This window comes from Rhea americana, unplaced genomic scaffold (genome assembly GCF_003343005.1).
Source record: "Rhea americana isolate MKP2758 unplaced genomic scaffold, rheAme1 scaffold_215, whole genome shotgun sequence".
Taxonomy (NCBI): Eukaryota; Metazoa; Chordata; class Aves; order Rheiformes; family Rheidae; genus Rhea; species Rhea americana.
The window spans coordinates 1,147,468-1,169,559 of record NW_028186305.1 but is presented as its reverse complement, the minus strand read 5'-3'; the positions used below and the strand labels follow the sequence as shown (position 1 = coordinate 1,169,559).

The window sequence follows — 22,092 nt, the reverse complement described above, 5'->3', positions numbered from 1 at the left end:
GCCCACGTGGCGCCGGGACCCGGCGGCGCCCCCCCAGCCCGGGCCGGGGCAGCCTCGGCGGCGCCGCCGCCYCCAGGCCTTTCCCCCGGCTCGGCCGCCTCCAGCTGCCACGGGCGTTCGGGACTCCCCGGTCCCACTCGCCGTCGGGAGAGAGGGGCCAGCAGGTACCTGTGCGCGGGAGCCGTCCCGCGGCAGCGACCCCAGGGCGCACTGTGGCATGTTTCCCCTTCGGCTGCTGGTGCTGGAAGGTGCCCGGGGCCCGTGTACTTATACTGCGCCTTTCCGCACGCTTRCGCTGCTGAGCAAACACGCCGTGTTTGGTTTGGGTGGGCCCTTGGCCCTTACGCAGCGCCAGCCCGAGCAGAGGTTACCAGGTGACGACAAAAGGGCTCTGAATTTATCTTTTTCCTGTCTTTGCAACAGCATCATCGTTGGAGCCAGAGTGATGCTCCCCGAGCATGCGGGGCTCTGGCACTCCCTGCGCTGCACCCACCACTGCCAGTTCTCTGAAGTCCACACAGCTTCATCAGTACAGGCCGTTATTTGTCAATTGAGTAACAGCCTCCCCAACAGCGTCCCAGAGCACATCGCAGTGCTTGGGCTAGGTTAGCTCTATTCTATAAGCACTCTGGCAACTTTAGTTTGCTGCACATTGTATAGCAACAACGTAAAACCTCTATGCAGTGTTGCAAGGCCTTCACAACAAGTGTGTTGCAGAAGAACAAACTATTATGAGGAATTTCCTAATTTTAAGTACATATTGTTCAATCTTTCTTTTTAGAGAAGTTCAACACCAACACAGGAAATTCTGTTTCACTGAAGAAGAAGAGGGCATGGGTTCAATTCAGACCAGTGGCATCTCTCTCCAGCTCACATGAAAACACAAAATTGTCTTTTGCTTATAGCTGACTCCACCAGACTACAAATAGAGATTTGCCAATGAATYTGAATTAATGTTAGATTTCAATTTTCTATAGATGAATTTCTTCTAATCTACTTCAAACAATAATCAWTCATGATATTTACTCATGATGGAAATATGTGATCATAATTCTTTTAATCAATACTAAAGCAATACAACACAGTTCATACAGTAACATTTTACTTGCATGAAAGTACATCATACACAGGAATCTGGGATGACACTGTAACTCGTGTTCTTTAGAGCATACCTGCCACAAGCAAGGCTTCCTAACTGCAGATACCAGACTTTCACATCAGTTATCAAAATTTATTTGATAACAAGATTACAATGAGTAGATTAAGCCTTGGAAGTGATGGGGCCTGCTCCTGCTCAGGAAGCCTGGTCCCGGCTGCTCTATGTAGCCTGGCTCCCCGGCATGCACGTGGGCACAGCTCCCACTGCTCCATGCTACCTGTGGGCTGCTCTAACAGTCTGAATCTTCTTACTGCTAACACGCAGCTCTCCTCCTCAGCAGATAAACGTCCTCTTGGCAGAGCGATTTGCCAAATTCAGGCATTGCTAATGCATCCACTGCTGTAACACCTAGATACCGTATGGCGTGCTTTGACAGCTCAACTCCGATTCTTGTCCAACGTTAGCACCTTTAATTGTGGCAGTGAAGCAGAAACATCTGCCAAGAAGCTCAGCTTTAAAACAAAAACCCTGTCATTTCAAGTTTAGATGTTTGGCTCACCAGCAGTCACACATCCCAGCAGAAAAATACTGCAAACCATGTCCAAACTTCCCCCTCTGTCAGCAGGAACTGCTGAGCAGAGAGGTCAGCCCTTTCCTCCCAAGCAAGGTCTACACATACTGGGATCACTTATAGACAAAGTACCTTAGAAGAGCAATTCTACTGAGAGAAAAACAATTTATTCAACAATAAATGAAAAAAAAATCTTAGCCTCAAATTAAAAGAAAAGTAGGGGCAGATTGCTGCTTTCATCCCACAGCTGTCATTTCACACCCTCAAGCTTGACAGTCCAGCCAGACTGAGCCGATACAAGAGATGGAGGCACATAGGGCAAAGTTATCAGCAGTCCTKTATCAGGGGACTTCTGCCACTTCAGAGCCCCTGAAAGACCCAACATGGTTACCTGCAGAAAAAGGGAAGGGACACTCAGTTGCAGCTCACACAGGTGCTTTCCACTTGGACATCCTAGTACACCTAAGACATTTGCAGTCTGTACAGCATTCCTACACATTCAGAGTGGTCTTGTGCATTTCTACCCGTAAGTCACTGCACAAAAGCCAACACAAGGGATATTTGGGGGGCAAACATTTGACTGCAGTTCTTTTTACTGCAAAGTCTTTACTTGTGTTTGTTTAGAACAAAGGGCACTCTAGCATTTGCGTCACTTACAATTACATTAACAATTAGCAGGTCAACGCACCTGATCTGAATTTGAGACATTACACCACTGATCGCTTCTGCTATGCGAGACATTCTTCATTTACTTCTCCTCACTGTATCAATAGGAGCAAACAACTGCAGGGAAGAAGTGTTCCTACCTATTCTGTGGCAGACTATGGGCCTGTCCTGCCAAGTCCTATCCACTGTTCCATAGAACAGTGACCTGAAGCTTGAAGAATAACCTGGGATGCTGCAAGGATCAGTAGGAGGGACAGTGAGTCCCAAGACAAGAAGTAAGAGATGACAGCTTTTGCACTCCCACTAGTTGAGGGTGGGATGAAATCAGACTGGGCCTTTCTAGCGCACGTGTGCTTGARATGGGCTCTCAAAGTTCATTATCTATTTTTAAAGTTCCTTACTTGCATGTCTGGGGATGGAACAGGTGAAGAGAGCTTCAACAGACTATCCTGGGGCCAGGTCAGAAAGATGGCATAAACAACTGGTCCTTTAGAAGTATACCTAAAAGAGCAACAGTTCAGCAACACGAAGAGCTCCATATGAGAGAACCGGACATGAGCTTGACCTTTTCAGACAACACAAGAACATTGGCTTGCCTACTGCTGCCATGCAGGGGTCACCTATTTTCCTCTCGTTCCAAAATGTGTCACTTGGACCTACCGTCAGCACTGGCTGATGAAACCCACACAAAGTCCACACACGGTTCCTAAAAGCGGACGTCATTTGCTCATCTGTCCTTGCTTCAGGCTGTGGTCAAMAGAGCGGACACACTGCCTTTTGCTGATCTTTTCATTGCTCTGCATTTCTAGGCTGAACACATTTGGGCACACTTGAAAAAAAMACAAATTTTTTTTAGTGTTTCTGGCTCTTGGCTCACCTACTATGCCTTTTTCAACAAGTAAGACGTAGTAGTTGGGTAACAGTGAGCAGTRCTGTTATATAACAGCTTAAAAGCAAATATCACTAAATTCACAGACTGCATGAGCTTAAATAAAGTACACTTATGCAACTTAAACTAGCCAGGACCACTACTTAAACAATCCTGACAGCAACAGCATGGAATTTTTTTAAGGAAGATGTGTTCCTTTTTAATTAAGCAAAAATGGCTGACGTCCTGACTTTTATTCTCTTCTTTCCAACTGTATGTGCACAGTAAGATATTCCTTACATAACACTTGGGGCAGAAACTAAGCACTCCAGTTGTAGGATATTTCCTAAAAGCCATCCACATCTGATGGCAAAGCTTCAGAGAGTACTAAATCTAAGAACAAATAAGAAAGAAATGTCAGCTCTGGAAGTCTCAGTCCATGTCAGGTTTGTGTTTCAGGATGATGTTGAGCAATGACATCCTTACCAGACACTGTTTGTGCTGTTCTCCATCTGTACTCTCCATGGCCTTGATTCATAAATTGCCTCCCCATTAGTATCCAGCCACCTCCCAAGTGCCAGAAGTCTTTCTTGGAAGATGGGAACAATCACCCCTTCTTTTGTAGGGCCCACATTGAGAAGGTAGTTGCCTCCAAAACTCACAGTCTGCACTAGTTCCTGTGACAGATAAAYCAAGGTAACAATTTCATTTATCTTCACTTCTGACAGCAAAGACACAGGCACCTGAGGAGTGCTTTGTCCTCATCAAATACTCCTTTAACTTCACCCTGGTTGCACAAAACACATGACAATTCTTTCTGCAAGCAGCAGGAGGAAACCTCTAGTTCTCAGCAACCTCCCCACACCAGTTATTTTGACTTAAGATGTTTTACCTCAATGATACTTGCTTCATCCATTAACTCATCAATATGCATGTTGCTTCGATACCCCCAGGAAAGCTTGTCAATAGAGGAGCACATCTCCCACTTGTGAGYCAGCAGGGTACCTGGTTTGTATTTGTCTGCACAATTGTAGTAGTCTCCATGATGGCAGGAGCAGTTATTACACCAACGATCATTCACAACAACAGTGTCCTGAAATGAGAACCACAGCTCAAAAGAGAGTGTTTTGTTTTGAACTTTTCAGCTTGCATTCGTCTCTCCTAAGTTAAGTGAGGCATTCAAGTTAGCAGGATAAATATCTAAGGCTCTCTAATCAAAAAGAAAGCGAGAGAGGATCCTCYAGAAAAGGCTGAATCCCTCTATAGAAGAGACTCTGTTTATTCACTCAAGAAGTTGAGGCAAAAAGGCTCCTGGCCTCTGAGCCTCCCATATTTTTGCTGTAAAGGAACAGGCCTGTGCCTTCTGTTTCAAGTTCTGATTTGGATGACAGTCTTTTCTCAGGAACAGAGCACAGACTTTTTATTTTTGATGAAAGAATAAAGCACRTAGCTGGCATCTGTCAAATGGATTTCTGACCTGACCACAGTCACACCTCACTGCTGCCAGACCTTTCACACCTATAGAGTGCTAGAAGCCATGAAGGAGAGCTGAGAGCAATACCTTGACAGGACTATCATTATAAAGCCAGGCAAGGAAAGAGGTAGAATTCCAGTACGACTCCGGAGCTTCCCAGTCTCCATCCGACCAAATCAAATCTGGTTTATATCTAACAGAGAGACGAACGTTATTTYGAAACAGCTTCTTATTTTCTCCTACCCCAAAGGAAGCCTATCACARCACTGCCTTCTGGAGTCTATCTTCACTTCCTCTTCCCATTGCCTGACATTATGAGGAGTTTTATGCTATCATTTCCTAGTTCAGACAAAGCCACAGSTGAGGTTCTTGCAGCAGCAAAGAATGGTATATTGATCACAGTTGAATACAGGATGCAATTCTTCCAAAACCAGAAGATTGCATCTCAATGGCAATTAAGAGGCACATTCTTTACCTGGAACAGTGGCCATTCTAAGCAACACATGTCCAAGCCTGGTATTTTTGTCAATTCAGGAAAGCAAAGCAAGGAAATAAATTCACAAAGAAACTGCCTTTCTACTCCACTTAATATTAAGAAGCTTGCTCCATTTTTAAAGCTACTGTGCACAAACACTGCATTAAAGGGTATTGCTCTGGCATTTAAGCCTTTTTTCTACATTACTGCATAAGTTAAACTGTTCACAGGACAAACAAATGACCCTCTTTTTCTAATTACCTCAAATGACTAAGAAAACAGTTGCCTTGGCAAAAATTAATATCTGCCATCCTGCTTCCCTGTATCCAGTTTGCACCTTTCTTTACAGTGTGGAAACCAAGAAATGTTCTTGAGTCCTGACTGGTTGTAGCTCTTACCTTAAGACAAGATCATAAAGTTCTGGCATTGTCTTCTGTAAAACGAAGCTCTGGGTCTTGAAGCCAATTTCTTTGTCAGCTAGATAGAGTGGATTAAACCACTCTAACAGAGAATGATACAGTCCATAGCGTATGTTGCTAAAAGATTGAAAAGAGAGAGGAGTTAGGCTGTCAGCAGAGATTAAGAATTAAATTATTAGCACTATTATTTCACAGATCTCACAGTTTCACAAGCACTACTGTTTTCATCCTAAACTCAGTATTTTTAGCTGTTGGTCAAGAACAGCCAGGAGAATATAATGCCCAAAGATGAAAGGAATAACAATGTTGGCAGTGATGTACCTCTCCCTGAGAGCTTGTCCAAGCTCTCCTACAAGATCTCGGTGAGGCCCCGTATCCACAGAGTTCCAGCTCCAGGACACAGGTGACCCCCAGTTTGTGAAGCCTTCATGATGCTTCGCTGTCAGTACCACATACCTGAGGAAATGGAGAGTACTCAGTCAGGAGGATAATGGAACTCCCTAAGATATTCCTCAGCCTCACTGGCAAACCTGATAACTGAGAAAGCATGGGACTGAATAGCACAGCCCCTCAGGTACTCCCCATCCCTTCTGGGATCCCTAATCCCCTCAGTGACACTCCTATCTCCTCACTGATCCCTTGGTGATCTCCTTAAGGATCTCCCCTCACAGGGATCCTCACCATCCCCTCAGGGATCCTCTCATGGACCCCCTCTTCTCAGGTTCTCCCCCATCCCCTCAGGGACACCCCCATCCCCTCATGGACCCCAATCCCCTCAGGAATCCCCTCATGGACCCCCATCCCCTCAGGAATCCCCTCAGGGATCTCCCATCCCCTCACAGACCCCCATCCCCTCAGGGATCCTCTCTCAGACATCCACCTCCTCAGGGACACCCCCGTCCCCTCGCAGACCCCCGTCCCCTCAGGGATCTCCTCAGGGATCTCCCATCCCCTCACAGGGATCCTCATCCCCTCAGGGATCCTCTCACAGACCTCCATCTCCTCAGGGACACCCCCCCGTCCCCTCGCAGACCCCCGTCCCCTCAGGGATCCCCCTCACGAACCTCCCTCCCCCCAGGCCGCCCAGGCGCAGACCTGGCGCCGGCCCGCTGGAAGAGCCGGGCCCACTCGCGGGGCTGGAAGTCGCGGGCGGTGAAGAGGGGCGCGAAGTCCGCGTAGGTGGTGGCGGGCGGGTAGCGGCTGCGCACGAAGCGCTCGTAGTCGGCGCGGTGCTCGCCCCTCCAGTGCCACCAGAACCACTCGGAGCCCCAGGCCGGKACGGCGAACACCCCCCAGTGCACRAACACGCCCACCTTGGCCTGGTCGAACCAGGCCGGCACCGGCCGCGCGTCCAGGCTGGCCCAATCCGGGCGGTAGCGCGGCTCGGCCAGCGCTAGCCCCGCCGCCGCAAGCCACAAGAGCCCGCGGGCCGCCATGGCGCCCCAGCCCCGCGCCGCGTGACGTAAGGCCGGCCGCCGCCATTGCTAGCGAGGCAAAGGCGACGCGCSGTGGCCGCCATTGCTAGCGAGGCGTAGRCGACGCGCCGTGGCCGCCATTGCTAGAGAGGCGCCGCCGGTTCGAGGCTGCTGTCTGCCTCGCACTTCGAGCCGAAGTCCTGCTTCTTGTTCTCTTCCCGCCTAGAGCACTGCGTCTGCCCTGCTCCAGCCGCCTCTTGCGCCCCCCGCAGCCGGCCTGCGTCTTGCCCGTGTGGGGCCAAGGTAAGAGAAAGGCCTCCTGGAGAGAGCCCCACGCCTCAGCACCRGCGGGCCTGCTGTGAGGGCAGGACACGCGGTGGGAGGCTGGTGGCGCCTGGTGTGAGGCCTTTCCTCACCCCTCGCAGCCTCCGCGCCGCCAGCCAGAGCGTCTCGTGTGGACCCGGGGCCTCGCGCCAAGACCTGCACGTGAAGGGCCTGGGGGCAGGGGGGGAGGAAGAGGGCAAAGTCCCGGCACCTGGAGGCCGTGGCTGGGGACGTGGCTGGGCCTCCCGTCGGGCACTGTGCTAGAGCCGCTGCTGAGAAAGAGCTGGTGCCAAACCGCGTCGGCTGCTGTGGTTCCGAGCAGCTAAAATTGCTGCTGTTCGTGTATTTTGCAAAAATAATCCATGTCTTAACGGTTAGACTATCTGGCCAAGCTTAGTTTTGAACCCGTGTCCCAGAGGTTAAGGGAAGGGAAGCTGAAAATGATTTTAGTGTTTAATGTTTTAATGTTTAATGGTTTTAATGTTTAATTACACGTCATCCAAATGCACAACATCCAAGTGAACGAATATCTGTATCGTATAGATTAGTTTCCTTAAATTTCCTGACTGAAATGTGGTGCCTGTGATGTCAGATCCATCTTGAAATTCTCAACTATTGCAGAGCGTATAAGCCACAGCAAGAACGTATTAGTTTTCCTATATAAAGAATTAAGCACTAAAATCAATAAGACCTTAAATGCTGTGGGCATGATTAGCCAGGACAGTTTRCAAGCAAGTCCAGTGAAATGATTTGCCAGGTATAACTTTTTCCAGCAAAGGCTCACATGTGTCCTCTGCTGCTGTAGGTTCTGCTACTGCAATGATGCACCRAGGTATTAACAGGCAGAGAGAGCCTTGTCATGAGTTGATGTTGTTCTCCCCCGCTTGCTGAGACCTGAAGACTTTGTGTCACCACACTGTTAATACAGAACACCCCAGGACTGCATTCAGGACTGGTATAAATAAATGTATCTCTGCCACTTAATGATGAGCTATTAGCACTTTGCTGATAGTGCTTGCATAATTTTGACCATGCCCAGTTAAAGGTTTTAGAGAGAGAGTTACACGATGCTTAGTTATTTCTAGTGTACCTGAAATTCTGCGGTGTTTTGCCTGAGTTTGGCTGTATGTTAAGAGCGGGTGAGGAAGACATCACTGAAGGTAAGAAAAATGGTTTGAGAGSTAGCTGACTGGTCAGGCAAAAGGCCAGGCAGAAAGAACTGTCGTAAAGTATTAGGATCTACTGTTCTGGGGTATGGACTCCTTTATCCATTGCCCCATGGCAGTCTGCAGCCTGCCTCTCTTGACTGGCACACCATTACATGGCACTGATATCTCTGCAGCCTCCATATGATAGCACAGTACGGGGACCAGCTGTCCATGTAAAGTCTGTGCACTTTGTGTCCCAGTGTCTAAGAAAAACATCAGAGGGAGCTGGTTCCATGACAGGCATCTGATCCATCATCTCCTAGGACCTTCTCAGAGAAGAGTAAAGGAAAACTAACCAAAACAAAAGTAAGSCAGACTCTTTCCACCAGCCCTAGCTCAGAATTTCCACTGCTGCTTCCCTATGTTACACATGTTTCTTCACAAACAGTCTCTATCGCTGAGGATTTGTGGGTGCTTTCTGCTTCTGGGCTGTCCTSTGTGGCCCTCAGCTGCCTCCTGAACTGAGAAAAGGCCATCCTCAGGGAAGAATATAGCTCTTTGCTCCGCAGGGCATAAATAAGAGGGTTYACCATGGAATTCAACAGGCAGAGGGTGCTGCAGAAGGCAAACACCCTCCGAAGCTCGTTGCTCAGCCTCACAAAGATGCCGTAGATCATGAAAACTAGGACTGGAGACCAGCACACCATGAGGACGGTCAGTACCATCACTAGCGTCTTGGCCAGCATGATGTCCATCCTCATCCTGGCATTTTGCTTCCCACCCTGCACTTGGTGCTTCTCCATGTAAGCCACATGCTGATGAGCCTTCCACAGCACATGTGCRTAGGCACAGACTATCGATGCTAGCAGGACCATGACGAGGCAGATCCAGCTTGACAAATAGCTGTCATCCACAAATGGGAACAGCTCAGAGCAGGCTGAATTGAGCGTGCAGCAGTTCCAGCCCAGCAGGGGCAGGGAGGAAATGGTCACACATGTCACCCAGAGTATTCCCAGAGCTATCCATGCTCTCTTCCTTGTCACAAGAGACTTGTATTCAGAGGGCCGGCTGATGGAGAGGTAACGGTCCAGGGCTGTCAGCAGCAAACTGCTCAGGGATGCTGTGAARGATGTGTTAACCCCTCCCAGCTTCAGCAAGAACTTTTCTTTAGAGGAATCAGTTTTATTAAAGACATGGAAGTTAACAAAACTGGAGACAAAGATGATACTGGCCAGGATGTCAGCCAAGGCAAGGCTGCTGATAAAGAGGTAAGAAGGTTTTTTCCGAATTGTGGGGGAAGAGAAGATCAGATACAACACCAAAGAGTTTTCTAAAATGCACAGTGTCCCAAAGAGGCAGCARAGTGTGGCAATGCTTATCTTCTGTGCTTGTGTGCTGAGAACCATGAAGCACTCCATAGGCATGGTRTTCGCACTGCATTTTGAGGTGTTTTCATGTACCTTACACATATCCATAGTAATTAACTGGGGCAAGGAGCTTGCAGAGAGCCTTTCTTCTTCCTTCTGCATTTCTTCAGAKGCTCTGAAAAAGAACAAGGGGAGGGTGGGGGAATCACACTTGCAGGAGCACAAAGATTTGACCCACTCAGAGACATCTCTGCCTTTAGAGGAGGACACACAAAAGAAAAAGAACCCAATGGGACCTACTTTCAGGTCATCAGTCCAGATACTGGAGCTGATTTCCACTCTTTCTCAACAGAGATCCAAGAWTTCTCCTGCTGGTGATTTAGTGGTGTTTGTCTGTCCCAGCTGATGGGTACAGCGTGTCTCTTAGGTTGTTTCCTCACCACAAGAGGGAAGCAGTAACTCTGATAACTGTATAAATCCTGGGCCAGCTGTTATCTAGCCTCCAAGATTCAAGGCTCACAGCCTGAGCAGGGCAAGCAGAGGTGGAAGGGCAGTTGTGGCTGCCCATGCTGACACTGTRCTGTGGCTGAGGACAGGCCCTAGAGAACAACCTCTCTGAGTGTTACTGCCCTGGGTATAAGGAAGATGTCTGGGTTGGAAAAGGAGGAGCGATATTGCACTGCTGGTAAGTCAGTGTGGCTTATCTGGGGACACAAAGTGCATTTTGAAGCATTTTCTCTTCACCAGAAAGTGTTGGAATATACAAAATGAAAGGGTTTTTACATTTAAACTTGCCCATTACTGTTTTATAAACCTCAGCCGTATTAAAGTTGCATTTTTCTCCCCATAGTCCGTGTGTCAAAAGTGAATTATAAATGCTTCTGCTTTTCTCTCCAGTTACTTTCACTCTTTTCCCTAGTCAGGTCACAAAAATAAAAGYCTTTAACTGTATTTTGCTGTCACACGTACTGCAAAATGAACAGAGAAAGAACCTGGCCACGTGCAGCTACGATCTCAGTCCTGAAACGGGGCAGTGCAGGGCAACTGCTGCCTGGAGGGACCTGCCCAGACAGTGCTGGGGTGGCTGAAGTAGAAAGGCATTATCGTTCGGAAGCGTTTTGTGCAGGACTGTGTTTCCTGCTAGCAGCTAGTGCTCTCTGCTCTGAATGGAAATGCTGTWGCGCAGGGTGAGTGAGGGTGAAGAGGTACAACTATAGGAAGCCTCTAGGAGCGGCACAGGGGACTATTGCTGAGTAAAGCCTACCCAAGAACTGTGTTCACTATAAATGTGTATAACTTCTGTAGTGGTTATTTGAAGGGAGGAATAATTTATTTTGATTTTACATAAGTACTGTAGTGGCTGCCTCTGTGTCAGCCGCACTGCTGATGGCTTCAAAATCAGCCATAGAAAGGCTCGTCTCATGCCCAGCTGCAGGCAGAGACAGACAGACTCAGGAAGAAGTAGGTGGACCCCAGCCAGAGACCAAAGGCCAGTTGTACTGTACCTATTGTTGCCGTGAAGGGTTCCCCCCGATGCAGATTTGGGTGCCACAAGCCATGGGGAAGATTCAAATCCAACTCTGTGCAAAGGGTTGCAAATCCAGGGTGTTTCTCATGTGCCCAGTGCAGAAAGTGAAGCAGAGAAGGGGAAATAAGATTGAAAGCATTCCCTCATTTAAGAGAAACTTCCCTGAGGAACTTCCTTTTCTCCTGAGGCCAGATAGAGCTCGCTACAGGTGTATCCACACTGGCCAGGCAGGTGAAGGAGATGCTGGACACATGCTTGTGCACTCAGAGCCAGTATTGCCAGGCTGGAAACRCTGCAGCCCTTGGAGCAGTGGCAGCTTGGCTTGTCCTGTCAGGAAACATCGCAAATCTTCTGCACCCAACCTCAGGGCTGCAGTACCTGCAGGGATCAAACCTGGGGGTATGTCCAGTGGCCTTCCCGCAGCAGGCAGCAAGCACAGCCATATGCAGGCTGCATGTTGCAGTGATGGGAATGTCACACCTCTGCAGCAGTTGTGTTGAGGCTATTTGTGTGTTTGTCTCCCTCCCTCTCTAGCTGGACCTCCTGGCACTTAAGCTGAGCCATTGGCAATACAAGTCTAACCCAGATCTCTGAAGGAACCAGAGCAAAGTCTGGAGGAGAAAACGCCTGCAGCAAGACTCAGCATATCYCAGAGAGGGAACTGTCAACTTAGCAATGCTGGCACAGCCCTGCCCTTCTTCAGYAGTGTTACCATCACTTATTTCTGTAGCAGCAACGTTTGGCCGGATTTCTGTGTGGCTACATTTGCCATCTGCGTCAGATAAAATTGCCTTTTATCTCAGCCTCTTGCTGCTCTTCGCACGCGCTCACGAAGCACACCACCGCCACCTTACCAGGCTGTGGCTGCATCGCTTTGGGGAGGGGGGGGGGTGAACGGGGGCTTGTGGGGGCCGCGCTGCTCTTCCGTGCACCAGCCGTGACTGGGAGGCTAGAGAAGATGAGGCACTAAACACTTTGGAGATTTTATTAACGAGGAAYAGAGCCTTTCTTGGGATCACCAGAAGGAGCACATCATCAGAGTGATTGAAAGTTATTGTTTAGCATAAATATAAGAGTGCAAGCAGGACATACAGACAATTGTGGACCTGACAGGAGTTAAATCACCTGAACCTMGGAAGTTTTGTACGTGCCCAGGATTAGGTTAGTTTTGCAAGCACTTTTAGCACAGATCTGGTAGAAGGAAATGCCTTATTTTTCCTCGGTTAGATGTTAAGCTSTTTGGTGCATTCTGTGGCAGCTAAGCCATGTATTTTTTCTACCTTTCTGCAGCTTGATGCATTTAAAGTCATTACATTGATGAGCTTGTCATTTGGATATTGCTTTTCTTCCTTTTCTACTCTTGACTATACTTGTACTTTAAACTCARTGCATTTTCCCGAGGGCTCAGCTGTCTTGTGTTGCCTAATGTTTATTCTGGGTGAGAAACACCCCTAGCAGCTGGCATGGAAGGATCACGGTGTGGTGACTGGTCACTCTGTTACAGCTTCCAAACAGACTAATCAAAATGATCCCTGGAGCTTAATTCTAACAGGAAGAATGAGGTCAACTTGGGGTATAGACAACAGATGAAGAGGTTGATGAATACATTAAGGCTGCCTGATCTGTCTAGTAAAGACAGATGTTGTGTCCTGAGTGCCATGCACTGGCAAGTCATACCCCAACTGCTACAAGGGCCTGTGGGACARGAGCCACTATTCCGCCTGGCTCTGAGTATCCAAGATCCCAAATCTGGGCAATGGGACCATGAGTTTCAGCTGCTGAAGGAAAGTATTTCTGACCTGATAACAATTTCCCTTCCYCCAGCATAAACAAGCCACCATCTCTCATTCCCCTCAGCTGTCTTTCAAAAGAGGAAATGTCCAAAACTTGTGAGCCACAGCCTGCTCAGACTACTAAATACAACAGGAGTGAAGCAAGCACTGAATGAATGAGAGGCAAGGTGGTGCCGGGCTTTGCTGCTGCTGAGCTACTGGCTTGTCAGACATCTGTAGCCAACTACTTTGTGGTTTCTCTGTGTGTTTTTTGAAATTCAGCAAAGAGAGCAGCTGTCTCTAGAGGCAACAATGGTCAGCAGTGACCAACATCCTAGAAACCTCTGTCCACAACAGATTAGCAGTGACAGGTATTTTATACCCATCTTTGTCACTTCCTTCCTTTCCTGACTCGATCAACCCCTGATTCCCACTGCTGTTCATGTTCAGTCTTTGTAAGGAGGCTGGGCATGGTGGTGGCAATAGTTGCAAAATATTCCTCAGCRCTTGAAATGCAGCCCTAGAGCATGCCGAGAGGAGCCCAGACCCCACACCTGGCTCTGGAGACAGGCTCCTGCCATGAGTTGGGGCTCGAACATCAGTGGTTCCAGGGCATTTGAGGCATGTCGCACCAGGAGCGGTTCAACCCTATTTTGCATTTCTTGTCATATCAGACTGGAGGGATCTTGGACTTTGGGCTGAAATGTGGCTGTGTTGCAGCAAACCTCTTTCTGTTACATCATGCTCTGGCATGGAGTAATCCCGCAGCATGAGGGATATTGCACTSAAATCTAAGTGCTCGTTTCCTGCAGCTTATTACAGAAACATTGCAAGTGCAGCTTTAATTACTAAATACTGTTATTAAAGCTAAAAGCAGTCCAATCTTTCTCTGGAGAGAGAGATGGATTGTGCGGGCATCTGGACTTTGGCCTGTCTCAGAGCTCACCAGGACTAGCAGGGCAGCAACTGCTTCCTTGAGTATCCAAAGTTCACCAGCTAAAACTCTAGCGTCCTTATCAAGGCATCTCTTGATTTAGCAGACTCCAGCATCTCCTTGGCATCTGTTAATTGCAGGCAGCATCCCTGGGATCATGTAAAATTCTCAGTATCTGAATTTATGCAATGTCCCAAGAATGTACTTAGGAGCCTGGAAGTTGTACTGAACACTAGGCAAGAGACTGAAGGCCAGCAAAATACTATTCCTCACGTTACGTTGCTTGGGGAGAGAATTTGGTTATAATGGCAAAATAACTCTTGTACTGATGTTCTAGTATAGCTCTATTAAGCTGACATAATTCAGATAAGCCCTTAGGTTCAAAATAGTGTGCTGGGCTCACAGCAACCAGCCAGACAGGCCAGACTTTCTCTTCCCACATCTGTTGTGTCTCAGACTGAATGACAAGGACGAATCTCTGCAGTACTGGCTGAGCTCCCCCAAATCCTTGTTCCAGCTCTGGTGTCAGCGAGGGAAGGGATGGGGCTTTGCTCCACCTCAAGGTCTGCTTTTTTTGCATGAAGACTCCGGAGCTAAACATGGGAAAACATCAAGAACTGCCCTTTTTTCACTGTCTGTCTCTTCTTTATGGTCAATGAGAGCGTTTTTTCACAGTTGGGACATTTTTCTTTTGTCAGAAAGGTTCTGTATTTGACCCATCATTTGTTCATCCCCTCTGCCTCCTGCCTTCAGCTCTTGGGAAACAAGCTGATCTGTGTCTAGGTCCTAGGAGGGAGTTGGCCCATCCTTCATGGGGCATGACTGATCACAGTCCTGCTTCCACCCCAAAATTGGTGGAAACCGCTTTCCGAGGGGCAGCAGCTCCACAACAGAGGGAATTACAGTCTCAGGCGCATCTGCATCACCCAACAGCAACCAGTCCCAAAACCCGACTCCCTGCCAGTGGGGCTGACATTTTGGCTCAGGAAGAAAGCGCAAAGGAGCTTTTCTCCCTCTTTGACAGACATGAGACCGTGGCACAGACAGTCTGAGCGACTGGTTTGCTGGAAGCCGAGGGAACTGAAGTGGAATTTCCTGGGCCTCTGCTCAGCCATAGGATTAACTCTGCTCCCATAACAGTGAAATGTTTCCTGCCAACAGGATCTCTTAGGATGGGGAATATTCTGCCAAAGTACATCAATGGAAATCCCAGTTCTTGCAATACTGAAAACTGGAGTGGAGAAAGCCCCAAACAATGCCGGTAGTATAACAGACCCCAAGAGGCAGCAAATGGAGTCAACACACTAGATGAACTGAACTAAATGAGCACTGCTTTTAGTAACAAAGTGCAGATAAGGCATGTGAGAATGTGGTAGATTTCTGATACAGTGTTGCTGCTGCAAAGTCTGTCAAAAACCAGCCTAATGACACCACCAGCTTCAGTGGAAATTAAATCTACAAGCAAAAAAGGCCTTTTCCATTTCAGTGCCTTGGTGAGATTGATTTCAGGTGTCAGACTTATACTGCATTGCACATAGCAGCATGGTTTCTGATGGTTTCTTCATTTACAGAGGCACCTCAGAATCTTTGTGATTAATAAAGTAACATACTAGTTATTTAGATAATAGAAAATTAAATTATTTGTGCTGCAATCAGTCATTGCAATGTTCATACAGCACTTTGAAAGTGTTGTGTTCATCGTAAGAATTTCTGAGCACTTCAATCTTTGTAATAAAATAAAATGTCTTAAATGATCACTTACTATGAACAAATGAAATGATTTACACAAAAATTGCCATTAATGCTTTGACATTTCACTTGTCAGTATGCTGAAAGAGCAAAATGTCTTTTACTTTATACATATTTTAGTTTGTATATGATTTCTTGTTTTAGCTGCAGGAGAAGTTTTGGCATTATTGTGGAAATAGCTGATCATCCCAGCTTGTCCCTCTGACTATATTAAATAATACTATGTGTTGTAATCCCCTTGATGCTAAAAATTGTCTGCCACAAATGCCACACTGAAGATTATTTGCTTTATTTCTTTTCACAATAGTTCTGCCAATATGCGATGGCTCAGAATGACAGCATTCAAAATATATGTGTATAGGTTCAGAGCAGCAATGCAATACCAGTATGAGTATGAAGCATGGCAAAACAGTGCTTCTGTCATCATCCTGAAACCGACATACACAGAGTTTCAAAAACATTAACTAGTGCAGAAAGCTCAGCCTGAGAGCTCAGTATCATACTCATCCTTGCTATACGTTAAGAAATGCCTCTGACAAGTCCAACATTAATATTCCCTAGAATGAGATGCAAAGAGCTAGTCCACAATCTGCTATTAAAACACTTACCTTTTGCGTTCGCATTAAGAAAGTATTCATCCCAAAAAACAGTTTTCCCACCCTTTGTTAATTTGCATTGCAGAACAGCCTAAATAACACTGTGACCAACCCTTCTCAGCAGAGTCTCACCAGACTGTGTGTGTRTGTCAGCACTGTGGGCTCCAAGCTACGATGCGCTTTACTGTGAGAAAAAAGATCCTTGCCTGCAGGATGTACCTTCGGGTTAGTAAATGCAAACCACTCGCCGCCTCTCGCTTGAGTCTCGGGTTGGGGGTGCTTAGGGACTTCCCATCCCTCCAGCTCTTAGGGCATGTTGTGCCACTGTGTATGGCGCCTGCTTCCTCCTTCTCCTCTACAGCACCACTTCTTGGTTTCATCTGGGTTTCTTGTACCATTCCATATTACTCCCTTGAGCTGGAAATCCATCAGTTTAAATCTTTCTTCTGGTTTCTTGCCCTGTCTCACATTCTTTTGGTGAAAGTGTGTCAGATTTTCTTTCCTTCCCCACTTTCCCTCTGGGTCTTGTGTTCTGCTTCTGGCTGCAAYTGCCACATCTCACAACCACCCTAGCCCTCTGACTTGTCAAAATCATTTGCTCGGTCTCTTTGATTTCTCCGTATACCTGGAATGCTTTAGGCAAGACATATTTGGGCTCCTTTTCTAATTTCTATGGGGAAGTGGAAGAGGAGAGGGAAGGAGGAGAGCTAGGAAGCAGATAGAGAAAAATCTGGAGATGCTTATTTAGGCACAAGGCATGTATAAGGGCAAGCTCATAAAACTGCCACCCCTGTCTTATCTGGTCCCGTTAACTGCAGGAATCTCACCTCTCTGTGCCTGTGAAATTGTGCAAGGCACTCCTCTGTGCACAAACGTGCTCTGCTAATGCCAGAACAGTAAAGTGATTTTCTCTTTGCAAACAGAAGGGAAAGGAAATGGCTTGCCTGAAGTTACACGTTCCACACCTGTGGCCGTGATGGACCCAGGTCTGCAGAGGCTAATGTCTCTGCTCCACCTGTGTCAGGCTACCCTTCCTCCCAGCTAACTGCTTCTTCCTCGTCAGCTCAGCAGCAGCATAGAGCTAGTTATTTGCAGATCATACTATTGTTGCAGCAAAGCCGGGACAGCTTGCAGATGCTGGCGAGTGACGACAGAGCAGTGTGAGGAACCAGGATCTATTATTCCAGGCTCCATGTCAGTGGGTAGGTTGCCTGAAATCCCAAAGAAATTTGCCATGTTATGCTTGGGTAGGACAATACAACACTCCTTAATCCCATAGTGAGGAGCAGACAGTGCACTGGCTACGCTCCTTTGCCCCTGGATACATCCCGCCTTTGCTTTGCAGCAGGCCCTGCTCTGACACACTAAGGACCCGTCACAGCCCCCTCATTGCGATGTCCACCTGTCTTCTCCCAAGGGGGGAATTAAACCATTCAACCCTCCTGTCTGGATCCCAGTTCCCACTATTCAGTGGATTTGTGGTGACTTTAAAGAGCAGTTTMATCTCTTGCTCTCCAAATCCTTACATTTTCCCCTCTGCTGTGAGCAGCAGGCTCCTCTCCGGTTATTTTGACGCAGGGTTTTCCCAGCCGCTCCTGGAGCAGAAGCAGCAGGGCCATGTTCAGCAATACTCGGCTGCCCCCTCCAGGGGAGTGTGTGATGCTCATGGGGACACTGACCTGCAAAAGCATGAGAAAGAGGTGGTGGCAGATGTGGGAAGCCAGCACTTCCTCTTCGTCTCTGGGAGGGAAGAGGGGAGGTCCTCACTGCTCCCAGGGCACTTGGAAATGCCTGGCACCTGGGTCCCATCTGACTCTTCAGTTGCTGCTTGGAGATGGGCATTTTTGAGAGCCTGGTGTGTAATGGGGTGCTCTTTGTGCCTCTCTGGATCACATTATGGTGTGGAAACTATAGTAAAGATGAAATGCTTGAAGGACTACTGTGTAAGCAAAGCAGAGACAGGTTATCAGCATGGTCTTTAAAAATAATGGCTTCCATATTAATTCCCACAAACTGGCAAAACTTTCTTTGCTGTAAAAAGCTTACAAAGCAGAAAAAGATGTTTTATACTTGCTTGCTGTTGAGAACTAAAGAATCAGAGTTTGCAAGGTTTGTCCTTTCCAAAGCAAAGGTGGCTGTAAAAGCAGTGCTGTGATGTTACTCCCAGAAAATTTTTACAGGCTGACTTTTCTAATCTAAGAGCTTTTTGTTCCCCTCTAGTCTGCATGCAGGGGCTAGCGACTTGCTCCTTTGGCATCAGCTGTGGCTAACAAGCCTATGAATAGCCCTGCTCTGGAAAATCCCCATGCCCAGTATCAACAGCTGAGATCAATAACCAGTTTTATATTCCCATAAAGGTCAAGTTTGTTCTTTCTTCTTCTTCTTCTTTTTTTTTTTTTCCCGGGGAGGGCTGCTGGTGCTTAGCAGAAGTGAAATCAACCCATGATTGCAAGAAAATGAGGAAGCAGCCCTGCTAAAAGAGGGCTCTGAAGAGACTGTACTGGCCAGGGGGCTTTAAATGGCTTCTCTCTTGGGTGGGTAGGGTAGCCTGAATTCATTGCACCTGATTTTATGATACTTAAATTAGAAGCACAATTAAGCATATCTGAGCTGTTAAATAGATACTACTTAATAGTATGAGATGATGCTAAGCTACTCAGGATGATCTTAGCAGTAGTTTAACTTCTGTGCTCTGCTGCTAGTGACCTTCCTGGGTCTCACCAAGTAAGAGGCTAAGCAGAGCCTGTGAGCAGGAGAAATGCTTTTGATGGCCGTGAGCACAGCAGCACGGCACTGGTATAGCTGTGGGAGGGTTGCTTTCCCTGTGACCTCCAGACAGGTGCCAGAGCTTCCTCTAGCAGCTTGCAAGAACTTTGGTGGTGATGTAGCTGTAATGGCACAAGAGATTAGCAGGGGCTATGCAGCCTTCTCTAGGGCTTAAAAATAACTGAGTAGTTATCCATGATGAGCTTTGTGCTCCTACTTGTCCCAGAGCAAATGGCTTAGTTGCACTGGCTGGCTGTGGTTGTGTCCCATGGGTAGGTGTCCCAGGCTGCTGGGGTTCAGGGTGGGCTGGAGCTGTATCTGGGTGAGTTCCCCCTGCATGGTGCAGGGGCAGACAGTGTAGGAGTTAGGGAAGAGAGCTCATGAGCTTGGTCTCGCTCAGTAGCAACTTCTTTACCTCCAGAGGGGTAGGAAGCAGATCTCTGGGGACATGGGGCTGTTGTCTGGACACAGTTGATGTGATGGGGGTGCTTGGCCATMAGGCTGGCAGAAAACTTGGCTGTGCTCTGTAGGAGGGCCATGACTTGCTCATATTTCTCTAGGTTTGGTTTGTGCTTGGACTGAATGTGAAAACTGAGGGTGGCTCAGATAGGGACAGATAGGGCAGAGACATTGCTTATTTGGAGAACCAGTGGGATTTTACCCTGTACTCTCAAGAGAAAGTGCTTATGGTGGTGGTGGGGAGTCTTCTGCATAGTGTAGCTCACCTGAGTGAAATGGGACTTGTCCGATGAGGCCACCCTCCACGTGTATAAGGTGGCGCCTGGGCAAGGCGGCTGGCTGGAGAACCCCTCTGCTTGCTCTTGTACGGTGAGGTGTGTTGAGAGTGGAATGCTTTTTCTGCTGATAAGCTCTTAAGYGGGCTGAAGGCTCTTACAGGCATTTGTGACTCATAGCTGGTGTGGATTTGAACAGGGAGCTGTTGAGACACGATAAACCTGAAGAGTGAGAGTCAGGAGTCATGCCTGGATGCACTCTTATTTACCAACTTCAGACTTCAGTTATAGTGAAACTGCTCCATCATGTTTAATCTCTCCTGGGCCCCCAGGCTTGGTTAACTGGCGTTAATGAGCTTTATARTTTCATATTTTCTCACTGTTGCTGGTTTGTGTGTATATATATGTATATATTGAAATATGCATGCTGCAGTTGTACCTCTGCCAAGGAGGTATGTCCTCAGAGATACTCCTGAGCATCTGTCTGGTTTTAGCAGTTTAGATGAGRAATCTCTCACTCTGGAGGGAGTCTAATGTTGGTACCAGTGGACACCGACTTAATTCCTACCCATGGCTTACATAAAAAATATCTCTAGGTATCCTGCCTYTGAATTCTTTATAAACAAACTTGTAAGCAATTGGTTAATATAGTTTTCCCTTGAATTGCTGGAGGGTTTGCTGTGTTCTACTGCTTCTCTGTGTTCTGAAAAGATTCAAATGCCCAGCTAGCTCCTGTGTATTGTTCTGCTGTGCATTTCCTAAGCTCTGCTCAGCACTTCGTTTAGACTGAGAACCTGAGGTCCTTTGCCAAATARAATAAAGGCTATTCGAATTGGTACTATGTACTTACTCTCATATAGATTTCTCTTTTAAGAAAATACAAAATCAACCCATTTCCCACACAAGGAAAACTTTGGTGATTCAGGCAGATTATTGTTACTCTAGTTAATATTTGGCACAGATGGTAACATCTAACTAGTTTAAAGCATGTCATGGGACTTTTAATGCCAAGGTGTGCTTATTTTTGTCTCTTTAAAAACCAAGAGTCACTGGAAGCTTATCACCTGTTGAATAAAACTGGGGCAATAGTTCAGTGTTGACTTAACAAATGATTCATCTGTCCTGCTTACTTCCTATAGCAACTATCARTGGGTATTTCTCTTGAAATATTGTCCTGGCATAAATGTGTGCATGGCTGGAAGCATTTCAGTTTGGGGCTAATGAGAGTGGGGACTTTGTTTCTGGGTAAATTGCTAGCTCTTGCAATGTCAGCATTTGAGGATTTGAGTAAGGTAGACCCAGCCTAAGACAGTGGCTCACTAGGAGCATTGGGAAACTTGGTCATTATTTGCAGTCAGCCTTCGATTACCTGGAGGAAACAGAGTCATGAGGACAGAGCAGAAACTTGCACAATAGAAGCATTTGCCAAATGAGTTATAAGAACATGTAGAGAAGGCAGGGTGGAGATGAGGTCAGTGAGTCTGTCTGCAGTGCAGAGTCACACGGTGATACCAGGTCAGGTCTGGAGTTAYGCTGCCCTGCAGCAAGGTGAGGGCACTGCCTCCTAGGCCTTGTCCCACGTAGGTGGTGAGCTGCATGTCATGAAGAAGCGGAGCTGCCACTCCTGGAAGTGGCTCATGTGTCACCACGTCCTAGGCTGCAACTCAGACTGGCGGCCCATGAGTAATTGAGGTGAATATCCTACCACGTCCTTTGGAGCAGGAAGTCTTGTGCTGAGCCATTAGAACAAAGAGTGAGGATTTAAAATCAGTATTTGAAAGAGTGGAATGTCTTCTTTCAGAGAGATACTAGATCTCTTTAAGACATTACAGCTGAAACCTGGGACCTGAATTTGGCTGCGCAAAAAAGTCCTAGGCTGTCTAGGACTTGCAGATACATAAGGTGCTTCTGTACTTGTTTGGATTACAGCAGCCCTGGGGACTTTCCTCTCCTGCAGTGGAGCATGAGAAGATAAACTTATCCAATTTTTTAGAAATTGCAGTGTGAAATGATGGTAACTTTCTTTTTGCTTGAAGTTAGCTTGTGTTTTGAATTTTCTAGACTGCCTGTCCTTTGGTTTACAGCACTCCTTGGGTTCCTGTTTAAACTGAGTGAATAACAACTACTTTTTGTATTCAACTGGCTTCCCTGTATGTTTCAGTGAAATAGTTTTTTTTTTTTTTTTTT

The 22,092-nt window shown here is 47.2% G+C and overlaps 2 protein-coding genes and 1 long non-coding RNA gene across 3 annotated transcripts; 1 reads left to right on the top strand and 2 right to left on the bottom strand.

Moving 5' to 3' along the window:
- Positions 1-1,815: 1,815 nt before the first annotated feature.
- Positions 1,816-7,025, bottom strand: FUCA1 (alpha-L-fucosidase 1). The gene is made up of 8 exons (XM_085305058.1): positions 6,668-7,025; positions 5,894-6,028; positions 5,552-5,689; positions 4,766-4,871; positions 4,097-4,297; positions 3,691-3,881; positions 2,738-2,837; positions 1,816-2,061 (listed from the first exon to the last, which is right to left on the bottom strand). Exons 1-8 carry the CDS (start codon positions 7,006-7,008, stop codon positions 1,921-1,923), a joined length of 1,353 nt encoding a protein of 450 aa, XP_085161184.1. The 5' UTR covers positions 7,009-7,025; the 3' UTR covers positions 1,816-1,920.
- A 1,853-nt stretch (positions 7,026-8,878) lies between these two features.
- Positions 8,879-9,988, bottom strand: CNR2 (cannabinoid receptor 2). The gene has a single exon (XM_085305061.1). It carries the CDS (start codon positions 9,986-9,988, stop codon positions 8,879-8,881), a length of 1,110 nt encoding a protein of 369 aa, XP_085161187.1.
- Positions 9,989-11,585: 1,597 nt separating this feature from the next.
- LOC146595820 (uncharacterized) lies at positions 11,586-12,156 on the top strand. Its single transcript, XR_014895857.1, has 2 exons — positions 11,586-11,753; positions 11,889-12,156. It is a non-coding gene; the product is annotated as an uncharacterized LOC146595820 (long non-coding RNA).
- The last annotated feature ends 9,936 nt before the right edge of the window (positions 12,157-22,092 follow it).